General features: G+C 44.5%; 1 protein-coding gene across 18 annotated transcripts in view; it reads right to left on the minus strand.

The window, feature by feature from the left end:
- Nucleotides 1–2,865: 2,865 nt before the first annotated feature.
- Nucleotides 2,866–15,624, minus strand: part of CLASP1 (cytoplasmic linker associated protein 1) — a 175,830-nt gene continuing 163,071 nt past the window's right edge. For all 18 annotated transcript variants that reach the window (XM_017823514.1, XM_017823531.1, XM_017823516.1 and 15 more), the window contains 3 exons: nucleotides 10,911–11,117; nucleotides 8,779–8,895; nucleotides 2,866–6,999 (listed from right to left, as the gene is read on the minus strand). In XM_017823514.1, the coding sequence (XP_017679003.1) occupies nucleotides 6,913–6,999; nucleotides 8,779–8,895; nucleotides 10,911–11,117 (411 nt within the window). In that variant the 3' untranslated portion in view covers nucleotides 2,866–6,912. The remainder of the gene's footprint in view (nucleotides 7,000–8,778; nucleotides 8,896–10,910; nucleotides 11,118–15,624) is intronic.

Raw genomic sequence — 15,624 nt, forward strand, 5'->3', positions numbered from 1 at the left:
AGCGATAAGGTCTCCCCTGAGCCTTTTTTTTCCAGACCGAATAGTCACAGCTCCCTCAGCCACTCCATGTAGTACTTATGTTCCAGAGTCTTCACCAGCTCCATTGCCCATCTCTGGACACACTCCAGCACCTCAATGTCCTTCCTGGGGGCAGAGGCCCAAAACACAGGATTCAAGGTGTAGCCTCACCGATGCCTGGTACAGGGGAACAATCAGTGCCCTGGTCCTGCTGGTCACACTATTGCTGATACAAGCCACGATGACATTGGCCTTCTTGGCCACCTGAGCACACTGGTGGCTCAGCTGGATGTTTACCAGCACTCCCAGGTCCTTTTCTGCTCTGCAGCTTTCCAGCCTGCTCTCAGCCTGTAGTGCTGCCTCCTCTGGCTGTTGTTTATTGTTTTGTACAGCAGTAGCCAGATTAAGTTCTATCTGGGGTTTGGCCCCACAAATTTTCTCCCTGCATAACCTTACAACATCTCTGTAGTTCTCCTGAGTTGCTGCTCCTTTTTCCAAAGGTCACAAACTCTCCTCTTTTTCCTGAGCTCCAGCCCAAAGCTCTGTCCAGCCAAGTCAGTCTTCTTCCCCACTGGCTCCTCTTTCGGCACACAGGGACAGCCTATTCCTGCGCCTGTAAGATTTCCTTCTCGAAGCATGTCCAGCCCTCCTGGACTCCTTTACCCCTCAGAACTGCCTCCCAAAGGACTCTGTCAGGCAGTCTCCTGAACAGATCAAAATCTGCCCTCTGGAAGACCAAGGCAGCCATTCTGCTGACTCCCCTCCTTACTTCTCTGAGACTCCATTATTCCATGATTGCTGTGCCCAAGACAACCATCACATCACCCCCAAGTTCCCCATCACAGGAGCCAGGAGACTGAGAACATTATTTTCTTCTGCTCCTGTATTTCAATTGCATTCCCCAAAACTTTTGCCTTCTGCCATGCTCCTCCCTGCAGCAAAGTGCAGTGGCCTGTGCTGGCACTCCCAAATGTGCAAGTCTTGGTACCAAGGCCCATATTTGTGTATTTTCCAAGGAGATCAACAGGTGGTCGGATCTGGACAGTGAGTGCCTGGAGGCATGAGCCATTGCTGGGAGAAGAAAACTTCTCCAAGGGAGCTCTGTGCATCTGGCAATGGTTGGCAATAAGCCAACCACAGCTCCATCCTGGCCTTATGCCATATAACCTGAGCAACAGCACAAGGACCTGGTAAAATCCAGTTGCAGGGTATGGAGAGTTGTGCTCCAGAAGTGAGGAAGGCGAGTGCCCAGCCTCCTCTGATCCAACCCATGCTGCCTGGTGCTCCTGAGGGCAGGGAGACCTCCACCCATGCAGACAGGCTTCTGCATGAGTCTTGCACAAACTGCCAGAATTACCTACTTCTGCATCTGTGGGATGTCCCTCTCCTCAGCTCCTGCAAACGGTTTGGAAAGGACTGACCATTTTAAGCACGTGTCAGTGAAATCCAGCTCCCCAGCTTAGGTTGTCTAACACAACATTTGCTATGCCTCAGACTTCAGCGTTTTTCCAAACCCCTCAGGACTGTAAGGCTAATTTAGGCCAGCTTCTGGAGTTTTACAAGGCCCAGATGAGGTACTACACTGTTCATTCTCTCTTCCCATTCTTATAACCCCAGGTACCTGGCACTGCTTGAGAAAACACATGGAATGTGCTCTGGGAAGAAGCCAGGGTCACTGGGCAAGGCTGAACCCTCCCTCCTAATGCTTTGGCACACAGCAGAGTCAAAAAACACACTGTCACCACAGGGGCAAAATGGTCCATTGGCAGCAGGGAGAGCCATCACTGCTCCTCACTCCCAGTCCAGCCCCTGAATCTCAATGCAGCAGGGTCCCTGGGCTGGCATGGTGACTGGGTGACAGCCAGGAGTGCCAGGGCAAAGGCACCATCAGTGGGGGTTGCTGATGTTGTGATGGGTCTGAGCTAAACAAGACTATTGCTTGTCTGAAACAACCCCAAAACATTTTCAAACTTGCTCTAGCCCAGTAATAAGCTAGAGAGTAAAAAAGACAGATCAAATAACCTTCCTGCAGAGGGTGAGAGGACAGTTTAACTAGCAGTGCCTTATCCAGCATGGCCAGATCCACTGTGTCCTGCTGGTGCTTATGCACTATGACACTTGCATGTATTTCTCTGCCTAGGAATAGTCACAACAAAAGCCTCCCATACAAAATCTGAATCTCCCATGCTCTCCTGGCTTCCTTGCACCCACTACAAGGTATTTGAGGACCTTTTACTTTGATCAGATCATCAAGGTAAAAGTCATACCTCCGGGGTCTGATTTCATTAGTGTAGAGCACAGCTTCACTACGGGTTTTTAAGTTGTGATGAGTTGTTATTCCCCCAGGGCAACACACAAGTGCTTGAGCGCTCAGTTTCCTCAGACAATTCAAACTCAAGTTCTTCTCCATTTATTTGGTACCAGGCACAGAGACCTGTGCAGTTCCCAGCACCCCTTCACTTCCCTAAACACTTCATCACCCAAATTTCCACTGCCATATATTTTAAAACCTCTGCTGTTCTCTTCATAAGCCTCAGAACACAGGCATCTTTTGAAGCCCTTACTCCTTGAGTTCCACACCTTTGCACAACCATCAGCCCTCAAACAGTAAATGGCTTTCCAGTTTGCAATGTCACAAGTATCCCCTAAAATCATGACTTCCCAAGACTAGCATCCAAAAATTGACTGCCTGCCAGTCGCACTGGCACTCATAGACTGGTGCCCGTAGGAAACAGCCAGCCCACCACATGCCCTCTAATACATGAAAACACAGGCTGGAGTGAGGAGCTGTGATGGATAATGAATCTACTTTAATATTTCTCCCCCAAGAAGACACCCAACTTCCACTTATTCTAGGGCAAACTCAAAAGGTTTTATTTTAATTTTTTTTTTTTAGCAAATTCTATCACGTAAATGTTAACAAAAAACATCTGTACAATTGCCATGATACACTCAAAAGTGAAACAAATAAGATATAAATACAGATATGGATGTAACATGACAAAAGCGGAAAAAATAGAAAAAAATACATGCGCATGAACACGGTGCCAACAAAGTCATTTCTCATGGCTGGCATTTTTCAGAGCGTTTTTTACTTCCCATTTAAAACATTGTTAGCAACGTCCTGTGTATACTACAAAGGTCTAGTTTTCTGTCCCTTAATATGTAATATTATGCTTGATAAATAAAGGGGTGGGGAGAAAAGGTTTTGATGACAAAGATGCAAGTTACATTACTTATACAGGTTATTGGTAAGCTAGTAATAAGCATTAAAAAGACAGTCTTGTATTGTATTGTAATCCAGGCAAGCACACATAGTGTACCTTAAGAAAGCCACATGCCTCGATATTTCTGAACTACATGAGAACTACAGTACGTAGACCTGTGGGGCGGATGGAGCCTGTATTTGCCCATGCCCACGGAGCACTGGTGCAGCCAATGGCAGAAAAAACATCCACATCTGAGATTTCGGCAACCTTGCAGCCAAGAGCTGCTGTCTGCTGAGAGTTTTCTCCCATTCAGATTTTTAAAGCATGGTGGGCAAAGAAAATACACTTTTTTCCTTTTTTTTCTAACCTCTTTTTTTTTTTCCTCTTTTTTTTTTTTTTTTTTAAAGGTTACGAAAAATTGAAGCCCTGCATAATGGGCAGCAAGAAAAAAAAAAAGGCAGCTGCAGTAGGTGGCTACTGCCAGGAGAACGTGAACACAAGCTTCACCGGTGCGGTGAGACACTGCAGCATGCAGACCTTCCTCTGCAAGCCTGCGTGGACACTGTGATTTGTAGCCAGAGAGACCTTTATGCTTGCTGAAGAGAAAACAAAATGATTGTACAGCTTGTTGAAGTCAAAACTGGAGATCAGAGAGGTGACATTCAGAGCTAGCCCTTTGAGTACTTCAAAGGAAACACAAAATAAAAATTGGGTCATGTTCAACATACTAAACAACTTTACTATGTACATTATACGCAATGATTTATAAATACCTAAAGCAGAATGCTCCCTACTGTATACAGGTATAACACACTTCTAGAGTACTCAAAGGATGAACAGTCCTCGACTGACTCACAAAACGAAATTAAGTAGCACATTAATGAGCATCTGTTGACAAACAGAACTGAATTTGATTCAGAAAGTAAGGCCTGATTCTACCATGTGCAGCCCCAGGGGTGCCAATGACATCGGAGAGCGCAGGCTGGTCGCTGCCTGCAGCAGGTCACACACCTTTGCAAGGACGAGCTGTCAACTCCGACTGAGGTGTCATGTCAGGGACGTTACAGTGCATTCACTCTCAGTGCATACTAACAGGATTTTATAAAATATATAAAATCATTTGAAAAGGAATTCAATTCCTGGAGATTTGCTACAGTGTGCCATTCAAAGAAAAAAAAAAACACCAAACCAACAAACAGCAAACAATGATGGACCAAGCTCCATCACAGCTGGGAGGGACTAACACCACCTGGTCAACTGTGCTGACCTTCTGAACCCCAGAACTGGAACAGAAGATGCTGAACTGAGATGGGGAGAAAGAAAGGCATAAATACTAAGCAGTTAGAAGTACAAATTAAAAAAAAAACAAAAACACCCCCAAAAAGCCTAACCCACTACTAAAAATTCAAACAAGACAGCTAACTGCTGCCAACAAGTCAGCTGAATATTTCCTCAAAAGGAAAAATAAATTTGTGTTAAAATAAAATTTGAATAATTCAAAAAAATTTTAAAAAGAGCATTCTGACAAGCATATTGAAAGATGTTGAAAAGAAATGGTCCACAGAAAGGGAGACACAAACTATGGAGCAGCCAATCCTTCCTTTACTGAGGATGGCTTTTCTGAGCCTGCAGAATCCCACACACCAGGACTGCACACAGTTTCTCCTGCCATAGTATTAGTTGTTGGGAAAGATGAGGGAACTAGCCCTGCAGCCAGAAAAGGCCTGGACATGTATAAATCAGGAGGTGGTCACCTTCTCTGCTCTCATGTGAGCAGCAAAAGGGACCAACAAGCTTTGCAGCCCAATACCACATAGTCCTCACCAGCCCAATCCCTCCTGAGATGAGTACTGGGAGAGGAGCTGGCACCAAGCATCAGCTCCCAGCATAGCTCCTCAGGGATGGGGCTGAGACACAGAGGGATGAACTGATGGAAGGGGCTTTACCCTTCCCTGCTGCAGTAATGGAAAGTCTCATGTTCTCAGTATGTTCCCAAGGTGTCCCTTCAGCTCCCCAAAGTGGAAATGGAGGAAGCTGGAGAAACTCCAAGGCACTGACAGCAGCCAGGGAACATACATCCATCACCACAGCTGCAGCCGTAAGCTGCATGTCCACCATCCTCTTGCATCACTGGCACTGGGGACAAAACCCAGTTGTGATCTGCTGCAGGTTTGGAGTGGGCATGCCCATCAGCCAGGATCCAGGCCAGGGCCAAACACAGCACTAATCAGCAACATCGTACTTTCCCTGGTTACAGGCAGAGCCAGGGGGAGCTCCCCCTTTGCAAACAGAAGGGTCTTTATTTGGGAAAGGGTGGTGCTGAATGTTATTTGACTGCTGCTGGTTTGCCTCTGATGTGGTCTGTGTCATCAGGCTGCAAAAGGATTTGCCCTGCTACACCCTCACCCAGAGCACCCTGCTGACAGCAGTGCCCAGCAAGGGCCCTCTGCACTGCTCTGAAATGCAGAGCACCCTGCAGGCCTATGTGTCAGGATGGCCAGGAAGGAGGAGGCTTCTAAGGGTAGTTAACAGCACTGCAGGGTCTTCAGGCACAGGAAGAGCTGTGGCAGGCAACCAGCACTGTCCCAGCTGGTTCAGAGGTGCTTCCATGTGGTATTTCTGCTCAGATTCAGACACCCTTTCTGTCCTCTGGGATGAACATTTTGCCCAAAGCACAAAGGAGCTGTGGGGACAAAGCCACTCACCACCCAGCACCAGTGGGTCAGTCAGAGCAGCAGATCAGCCCTTTGATGCTACAGACTTCAAGAAAAACATCTGGCACTGAGGTACAGCTCTGCCAGCTCCCACCGTCCACCCATGAAGACCCACAGAGCCTAACCCAATCCCCACCCACCTAACTCCACCATCCTATTCGCAGACATCAGTCCCAGAACTGGGTCTCAGGTTCCCTTTGGGGAGTAAGAAGTAACCTGGAGAGTCTTTTAAGCATATGAAAGAGCCAAATGGGTTGAGAGGGGAGAAATATTTACACAGTCAATGAAAGGAGCAAAATCCCAGCTGTTACGCACAGCACAGCTGGCTGGAGAGAGATCAGCCCATCCAGGGTCTGTCAGAACTATGTACAAAAACTCAGGTGTTTATAAAGAACCTACTTTTTCATTACTCACTTGGTATCTCTCAGTATTAAAGCATCTGAGGCTGAAATCACAGCCACATCTGCAAAGATCTCCCCGTGAAGAGCCCTGCAAGTCAGGCAAGCTACAACAGGGAGCACAAAACAGGAACACAAGACTTGTAAGAAGAGGAGAACCTAGCCAGAATGGCTGTGGGGAGAGAGCAGGTAACTAGCACACAGAAACCAAAACGGGATAAACTAAACCAACAAGATTTGTTTGACTTTTACATGTGTCCAGGTTCTTGGACTCAGTGTTGGAACGCTAACTTAAACATACTTCTGAGATTTCAGCAGGCTATACCAATATGTTTAAGTATGGCTTCCTGTTGTTCACTTTTAATGAAGACTGCAACACAGACCTTGCTTCCTTTACATTCAATACCAGTAAGATTCTACATAAAAGCTCTTAAGGGACTAAAATACTGATTGCAATAAATATCTGCATGGCCTCCTTAAGCGGATGGAGCGTGCCAGTGAAGAGTAGCAGAAAGGTCTCTGAGAGGCACCGTTGATTGCTTCTAAGTCTACACATATGTCCACATATCTCCATTAACTGTGCGTTGAAACATCTGAAGAGGAACTGCTGTTGCTGTTGGTGGTCTGGGCCCTCTTTATATACAAGTTTAGTAGCTTCATCTGAAAGAAACAAACAAACATCAGGAGAAAATGCCAGGAAAAACAGGTGGGTACAAACTGACTGCAAATCTAAAAACTCGCATTCTGTGGTGAGCTCAGTTTTGAGTGAGTTGACACTGGGCACTCTGGAGGAAAAACAGAAGCAAAACCGACCATATTTCAGAACAGAGGCAGGAGGGTATGCCCAGTCCAACTGAAGTTACAGACACATTTAATGGGATTTAGAAAAACCTCTTGCATTTCACTTCAGCAGCCAGCAAGCAGTTCACAGACTCAATCCTGCAGCCTGATTAGGTCAAGCAGGATTCCCACAGAAGTCAGTAGGATTGCAGGCACACTGGTGATCCAAGAGCCATAGGTCCCTCCTAGGAAGCACCTTGAACTCTCTGTGCTTTATAAAATGTTCATTTTCAATGACATTGTATCTTCACTAACTTGGTACATCTAGTAAAACTGCAGTTATTATGGCTATATACTTCCTTTCCATGGGTTTGTTTTCTTTTTCTGCCTTGCCACCCTAACTCCAGATCCTGTAATGACTCATGCTCACATTTAACTTTAGACATGCAGGCAGTCTGCATAAACCCAGAAGAATTACTCACATGTTTATAGTTAGTTATGTGGTGGAGTAAGTCCATGGCACCAAGGATACTGGGATAATAAAGCCTCTACAACATTTTATAGGGGAATTTCCTAACAGCCCAAATGTAATGAGGCAAACCTCAGCACCCATAGCTGTCTCTTTCCAGAGCAATTTGGAGGCACAAGTAATTTGCTTAAGCACAAGACAACTCAACACAAAAATAAAATCCAAGTGTCTCAGTCTCAGGTTGTTTTGCCCTACATCACACTTCCTACCAATGAAAGAAATTATTGCTTCAAAATGACAGAACGAAGCCCTCTGATCTAAATAGCTATTCACATACAGAGATCTATTTCAGAAACAAAAAATACAGAATTCATCTTAAAATTGCATAGAAATCTTGTGTATGATGACTTCAGACAGGAGAAAAAAATTTTATGATGGCTTCTCAAGCAGCTCTGAAAAGCAAGCAAACACCACCCGCTTCAACACAAAAGGCCAGCTCTTGTCTGAAGGACAGAACTGAATTAAGGGCTTGGTTTCACTTGTAACATCAGATCAGAATCTGAATTTTGCAGCTAGCCTGACTCCAGGGCACAAAGTCCTTTGAAGGGTCACTTGAGCTTGCTGTTGTCCCAGAAGAAAAGGGACCCATGTGCAGTGCTATTAAGAGTGAAGCTTTACCTGCATGTCTACCAGCCCTAATCAAAATATGCTGCTGAGAGGGCCTGCTCTCCCACCATCCCTGCCATGCATTCCCATCACTCTCTGCACCAGGTTATCTGTGTAGCCACAAGGCAGACTGAAAGGTATTTAATTTGTATTGCAGATCTGGTTTTCAGCCAGAGCAGCAGCTGATCCAACACACTGCACAGTCGCCCCTGGATGCAACACCAAAGGGCAAGGCAAACATGGCTGGAGTGGGAAGGACCTGCTCAGTGGCAGCTTGCAGTTAAATCAAGGATCAAATGAAACCAATCTCTGAACCCCATCAAAATTTTCTTAGTGGGATTTCAAATGCTCACACTGCTGAAGTGTTGTGCTGCTCTAGCGGTATTTGTCAGGGTGAGATAAAATTTAACAAGAGTACAGGGAACTTGACCCAGAGCTGCAGTGAAACCACTTTTCTTGCAGCTAGTAATAGTCAGCAGAACAGCTTGCAGTATCAAAACATCAGACACATGTTACTCCTGTACCTTGCTTCCTGTGAGTTGTGCGAGATGAGGTTTCAGTTCTTCTCCAATTACTGAATAAATTGCCACTAGGCAAAACACGCTGGCTTTACGGACACTGCTCTCTGTGTTATCATAGCCCTAGGAAACAAGACAAAAGGGTCAGAAGACAAACAGCACTTCCCAACATCCTTCCTGAGCAATATACTACAGAGCTGATGTCCATTTTGTAAATGTGGTTGGCCTTTCTACTGACATATCAACAGAAAGGTCCTGCTTAACGTAACAGTTTGCTACCTGAATACTTGAAGAGCAAGAGAATGCAATCCCCCAGTACATTCTGTCTGCTCCTTCTGTTATTACTTACTGCTGTCCTAGGTTATTAATATCTTGTTATTTACAGCATTAAATAACAATTTAATGTTATTTAATGTTAAACACACAGTTTCCTAACATGAGCTTGGGAATCTGTCAGATATACACACTTCTGTGTTCAGTTCAGACAACCATGTGCTATCTTGGATGGCCAGGGCTTCTTGGAGAGGAACCTACCTATCAGGTAGGAAATACCACAGGAAAGAAAATGCTGAAAGACCCGTGCAAGTGTGCTGATCTCTGGCAGCTTGAGCAGAGCTTAGGCCAGCCACCAGGTCACTGAGCAGCTGGTGACATCAGTCCCAAACTTGGGCAAAGATTCATCACTCAGCAGCCATCCCATTCCATCCCATCCCATGAGAAACACAGACATCACTTTAGCCTATGGGATGCTGGCTCCTCTGGATGCTGGGTGATCTCTGCCAGGAAAGCCAGAGGAGGGATGCAGCATAGCTGGGCTGTTCTAGCTGCAGGGCCAAAGTACAGCCCAAAATGACAGTCTGAAATCCCACAAAGCACTGAGCTAGAAAAGCAGAAGACCTCAGTGAGCTCAGAGAAACACCAAGTTATTGAAGATTGAGGTAGAGAAAAGGCTGAAGCCAGGCCCACCTTCAGCCAGGATCCCAAAATACTTCCCAAATGTAAGGAGTAGAGTTCTTCGATCACTATGAGTTTCTAAGGTAAGGAAATATCACTGACAAACTAGGCTCTGAAACAAGAACCATTTAGAGACATGGAAGCAATTTAAGAAATCATAACAGCCTTTTTAAAGACATGCTGTTCCCAAACTTTTCCAGTGCAGCAAAGCTTCACTGTTCATGTTGTCTCCAACAATTATGGCTAAAACCATTTTACAACAAAAGTTTAGATCAATACAGAATTGTCCAATTCCCGGAAGCTGATAATTAAGAAAAGAATTGCAAGAGCTGACACTACAAAATTGGGATGAATACTAGGATGCATAAGGGGAATTTCTGACTTTGCTCTTGTCCTTCCAACATTTTATGCTCACCCCAAAGGCTTCTTTATCCCAGTTCTCCATGGAAGTCTTACCCACACAAACATGTCTTCCCTTTCACACTGACTGATTTGTTACTGTAACAATCTCTCCCTTATAGACACACATAATCTCTTTCCTCCTTCACTGCCACTTCCCTTATTTTCTTCTTGCTTGCAGCCTCATCCCAACCGCTGGCACCACCAGCTGCTTGTGCAGTGAACCAGAAGACAACATGCTACAGCCAGTGCTCAAAACTAAATTCACAATGTAAAATCAAGCCCTAGCCCTGACAAAAACACAGTTCCCCACCCAGCCTGAGAGGGTTATGAAAAAGAGGCTGAATGAAGTCAGCGGGTAGTTTCAGAGGCAAGAAGAAAGGAGCAGCCTGCCTGCTGGGATTCAAATTCAACTGCAAAGTACCATCAAAGCACAGAACAGCTCAGCAGAATTCAAGGGGACTACAAGATGTACAGAGACAGCATAAGATGTTGTTAACCCCTACTCTCACATTTATTACATGGCTGCTACTGGCTTATTTAGGACTCAGGCCAAGTCATCTAACTGTGGAATATACACATAGGACCCTGAGTTTTCTTTTCCTTAACACTAAAAATGTCAAAAACTCAAATACAAAAACATTAATTTACCAAAAATTAAGAGTTTAAAACTTTAATTTACCAAAATCTGGCTCCAGAGAGTCCATCATTTTCTCTTAGGTCACAGACCTAACAAATTACTCAATTTTGTTTGTGCTCAGGAGCAGTGACATAGGATTCTGTACCTGTAACAACCCAGGAATGATATCAGGTAGGAGCTGATGCAACGATTCCTTGGAAATCCTCTCAATGACTTTTGTCTGCATTTTGATGGCAGCCAAGTTAATTGGATAATCTGCAGTCTGAATGATGGGGCAAAGCACCTTGATGCACTGCTCAGGGTGGATGGAACTCGCCAGCGTGGAAGCAGCTTCTTCGGCAGCTCTGACGACCTGAAATGAAAGTAGAGCAAACCCTTATGTTAATGAGGTCACACTTGACAGCCAGCACCACTGGAGTGTGCTGGGAATGACTGCCAGGATATGCTTGGCGATGTTCATTAACAGATCTGCAGGAGGCTCTATCGAGCGGTGACCGACTCCGAGAATTCACATCCTTTGCCTCCAGTGACATCTTTATTCCAGCCAGTGGCAAGATGTCCATCCTGCCTAATATAACCATGTCATAAGTTGTGTCTACTTTGAAAAAATCATCTGTCACCTAAAACAGATAGGCACTCCCATCCCAAGAGAAGCAGGAGGATGACATCTCTCCAGCCACTGTCAAAGAACCTAAACCCACTAGCTTAAACTTATACAAAACTTATCTTCTTAAACACCACCCTGCATGGCACTCTTGCATCTTTTAGTATCTCACCTGTCAAGTGCTTGGGTGCCCAAGCTGAGACATCTACAGCTACACAGCGGTGTCCTGCCATTTCCCAAATAGACTGTGCTGTATTCAAAACCAGGCTACAGACACAAACAGGCTTTAGGGCGTCCCTGACCAGGCAGCTGCACTCTCAGAACATGTAAGTGGGATCACTATACAAAATGGCAGGAAGAAAGGGTGGAAACAGCAGTAGCACTCACCTTTTGCAACTAGCCCATACTGTAAAGCAGTCACACAAAGCAAGGGAGATCCTAAATTCAACTCCGTTCTTCCATCAAGGCAAGGCAAATTAACAACTTTCACTCCTCCCCAGCAGGTAGGACAGCTAGTTCAAAGAGGAAAGACCCAAATCTGGTCTCTCCTCCCATGAGAATTTATTCATTTTACATTCTGCAGTAATTGGATAAAAAAGAACAGGATGGGAAGGCAGGTTTTCTTTTTTTCAAGTGTCTGTGCTAATTGCCAGGCAACAAAATGAAGCTTTCTCCTGGTTGCACTCTTCCTGGCCACAAATAACACGCCTTTTGCTCCTCATGTTCTTGTTACAATACAAAAGATGGAGGATGCTTTCTCCCCTGTGTTCAGGGCTTACTTTTAAGGGAGGGTAAATCCTGAGTGAACAGAGATGCCCCAGTGGGCAGACTTAAATCCACACCTCAGTTTTAAGAAGAAAGAAGCATTCACAAATCCTCATGTTTAGGATCTCCCAGCTAGCCCCAGGCAGTCCCTAACCCTGAGCCCAGGAGCAGTAATACAGACTTTCAAGGCATCCCCTCTTTCCTGATTGTGTGGGATGGTCAGGTGCCCCACACTGGTTCTCTGACTCCTCCTAAACTGAGCTACCTGGGGTTGTCTGACGTCAATGTTTTGCAACCAGCACTAGCAAATCTGTCCCAGGCGAATCACAAAAATGCAAATAAATCCAGCCATCACTATCACTTAGACTGAAGCCATATCTGCTGAATTTGCCTCATTCTCCTCTTCCACACACTGTGATGGTATAAAACTCAGGGATTTCTGTTTGACTGAGGCAACTCATGGATGTACCTCTAGCAAAGCCTCAAAAGAAGACAAGCTTTCATTATTTTTAAGCAACTACTGTGGATAATGCATGAATCAGGAATATTGGGAAGTTTATCTCAGGTCTCACTAGGATAAGAATGTCTCCCTGTCTCGACTATAAAATATTTTCCTGAAAGGTTTAACTGACTTTCAAGATAGCAGCAATGAGCAGTGTGACCAGAAGAGATCATCTCCATCTACAAAGCCTGATTCACCCACAGTCTTTGTATCACAGCCACAGTACTAACAATAATCTTGCAGACGTGCTGACAGCTACCTCCCTAAAACAGGAATGGCACAAGACACTTGTATACCCAGGAAATAATAAAAGTCATCCACTTGACTTCTGGCATTCTCTAAAGCAGATCCAACAGTGAACGTGATCTCAGACACTTCATACAGCACAAATAATGCATGCAAGCAAGGTAGAGGCAGGATGGTGAAATAACATGAGATCTTGACTGCTTCTGTATCAATGCCCCATTTTCAGAAGAAAAATTGTCCAAATGCTCCATTTACTTCAGGCCTTTCTCCGCATTTAATTAGAATATTAAAACATATTCCAAAAAGAATGGCAATCCACAATGTGGTCAGTACTAAAAAAGTTTCATCCTCAAAGATCTGTGAATGAGAAACCATGCAGAACAAAAAGCGTGCTTTCCCACTTCCAGCAAGTTTTCCCTCTTCCAGCTATTTCTTTGCTAATTCCTCTTCAATTTCACATGTAAGAAGAATGAAAGTTAGTAATTTTTCCACATAAGTTAGTACTAGCTTAGGAGCAAGCACTATGTGATTTTATTGGCAAAGGAGAGAAACAACCCAGTACTTAAGGGAAACCTAACACCAAGCTTTTGATACCACAGAGTTGAACTGCTGGAGTGGATGAAGTCAGGAGCTCCCAGAAGGTCTCCTTTAAAGGAATCCACTTCCTGGCACTGCAGCTTCTGATGTCTGCTTTCCACAAACAATGCAGTGGACTTACAGAGAGCTCTGGTATCTTGCAATCAATTTAATTACATTCACTAACAAGCCACTGGCTAAAAAGCCCCAACTACAAATATTTGGACACAAGCACTTGGGATTTTGTTTTGCAACAATGCCAAATACTGTTGGTAAATGTTTTCAAACACCCTCAGAAAGAAAAGCTTGCACATATACCACAACACACTAAGAAAAAATTAACACCCCCCCCAAATCTTATATCCTCTTGGTTAGAAAGCAACAATACTTTAGTATGCACTCATGGTCAGACTCTGACCTAAAATACACTACTGTAAAAAAAAGTAGGTAAAAATTTCACTGAGTATTCTGTCTGGGTTTCAAGTCCATATCCTGTTTGCATACAGTTTACCATGCATATTAAGTTGAAGGTATGAGGCAAGTGCATGAGACAAAATCTTTTCTTAAAAAGCCTATTAACCAATTCCAAGCACAAGGGACATTAAAATACAGTTGTAATTTTTCACAAAATAAGAAATGGTTCCATAGCAATAAAGATCACACATATTTTGCATATCATAAGGCGAGCAAGGAAAGTTGTGAAGATGCAAGAATTATTTATGCTCCTGCCTGTCCTCCTTCCAGCATAGCCGCCCACTTCTAGCAAGGATCTGGCCACATTTACACAGTGGTTTGGTATTTCACATCCCTTCTCCCTGCAGTGCCTTCCCCCTGAACACAGAAGGATGTATTACACATGTCCAGTATGCTTCCTGCTGACATTAGCCTGTAAATGTGACAACACCAGGGAGACTTCCAAGCCTTCCATGAGCACATCTGGCAGACAGTGCCTGCATCTCAGCCACACTTCAGCAAACCCCTGAGCATATGATTAATAACATGCTGAAGTCTCACTGACATCAACAGGATTCAAAAGCATGTGCTGACATGCTTGCTTGAATCAGCCTCCATCGGTAACTAGTTCCTGGTTCCTTTGGGAAGGATGGGCAGGCGACAGGGTGTAGGAAAGGGTAGGACATCAGTGGAAAGTGAGCCAAAAAGACAAATTCATCCCTGCTGGCACAGAAGGCCAAATGCCACTGTTCTGAAACACAAGCACCAGCCCTGTCTTTCCTTCTGGCTTTAGCAAAACATTCAGCCATTCAGATGGACTCTGCATCCCATGAGGGGAAGCATGTCCCTGAGTATTCACCCAACCTGCTCTGAATCCTGCTCACCTCATAATGCCAGAGAAATCAGCAGCATTCCCACACACAGGACAGCGCATTATCAAAAGATACCAACTGTCAGGTCATTTGGCAACAAAAACATGCAATTATAGTAAAGTTTAGCAAAGATATTTTGCCATGAGGCACAACACTTGTGACTTGCAAGTTGTACATACCATACAATATCAAAAAAATCAAATATCTTTTTTAATCAGGGGTTTAACCTGATTAGCAGAGTGAAACAACCTTAAAAGGAGTGGGAGAAATTAAAAAACAGCACCAAGCAACAGGTCTTCCTCCCATCTTTGAAGGCAAGACCCACACATACACATCTGGAAGTGACAGGAATGACTCACACTAGCAGTAACACCACAGTAAGCAGCAGCTATGAAATCCAAGAAAATGAAAGGGTGCTGTCTGCTACATACTCAGACGGGGGAGCTCACTGTCACAACAGGATTAAAAGTACGACAAGTTTACAAAAGGACTAAAAAGGCCACCACACACAGAGAGTCAGGCAGAACCATTCACATGGGAAGGCTTTAAGCTTCAGACAGCTGGAAGGAGGAAGAATATCCACAGGGAAGCATCACTGTATGCTTTCTTCTTGACAGTCAGTCAGGTAAGGTATCAAGTGAAGCAAGCTTTTTGTCTGACCTAATATAATTATTCTCAGGGATCTCAGAGATACAAAAGAAAACTAGCAAAGACATGAAACGATGATGGCAGTTGGAAGCAGCAGGTTCAAAAGGGTGGCTATGAAGCAAGACGTGAAAGACTAGAGAGAGTCCTGCAGTGCTTTAAAAACACAGACACTAAGCTGTGTGTAAGGTATGTC

The sequence above is a fragment of the Lepidothrix coronata genome, unplaced genomic scaffold (genome assembly GCF_001604755.1).
Source record: "Lepidothrix coronata isolate B3197 unplaced genomic scaffold, Lepidothrix_coronata-1.0 Scaffold103, whole genome shotgun sequence".
In the NCBI taxonomy this organism is placed as follows: domain Eukaryota; kingdom Metazoa; phylum Chordata; class Aves; order Passeriformes; family Pipridae; genus Lepidothrix; species Lepidothrix coronata.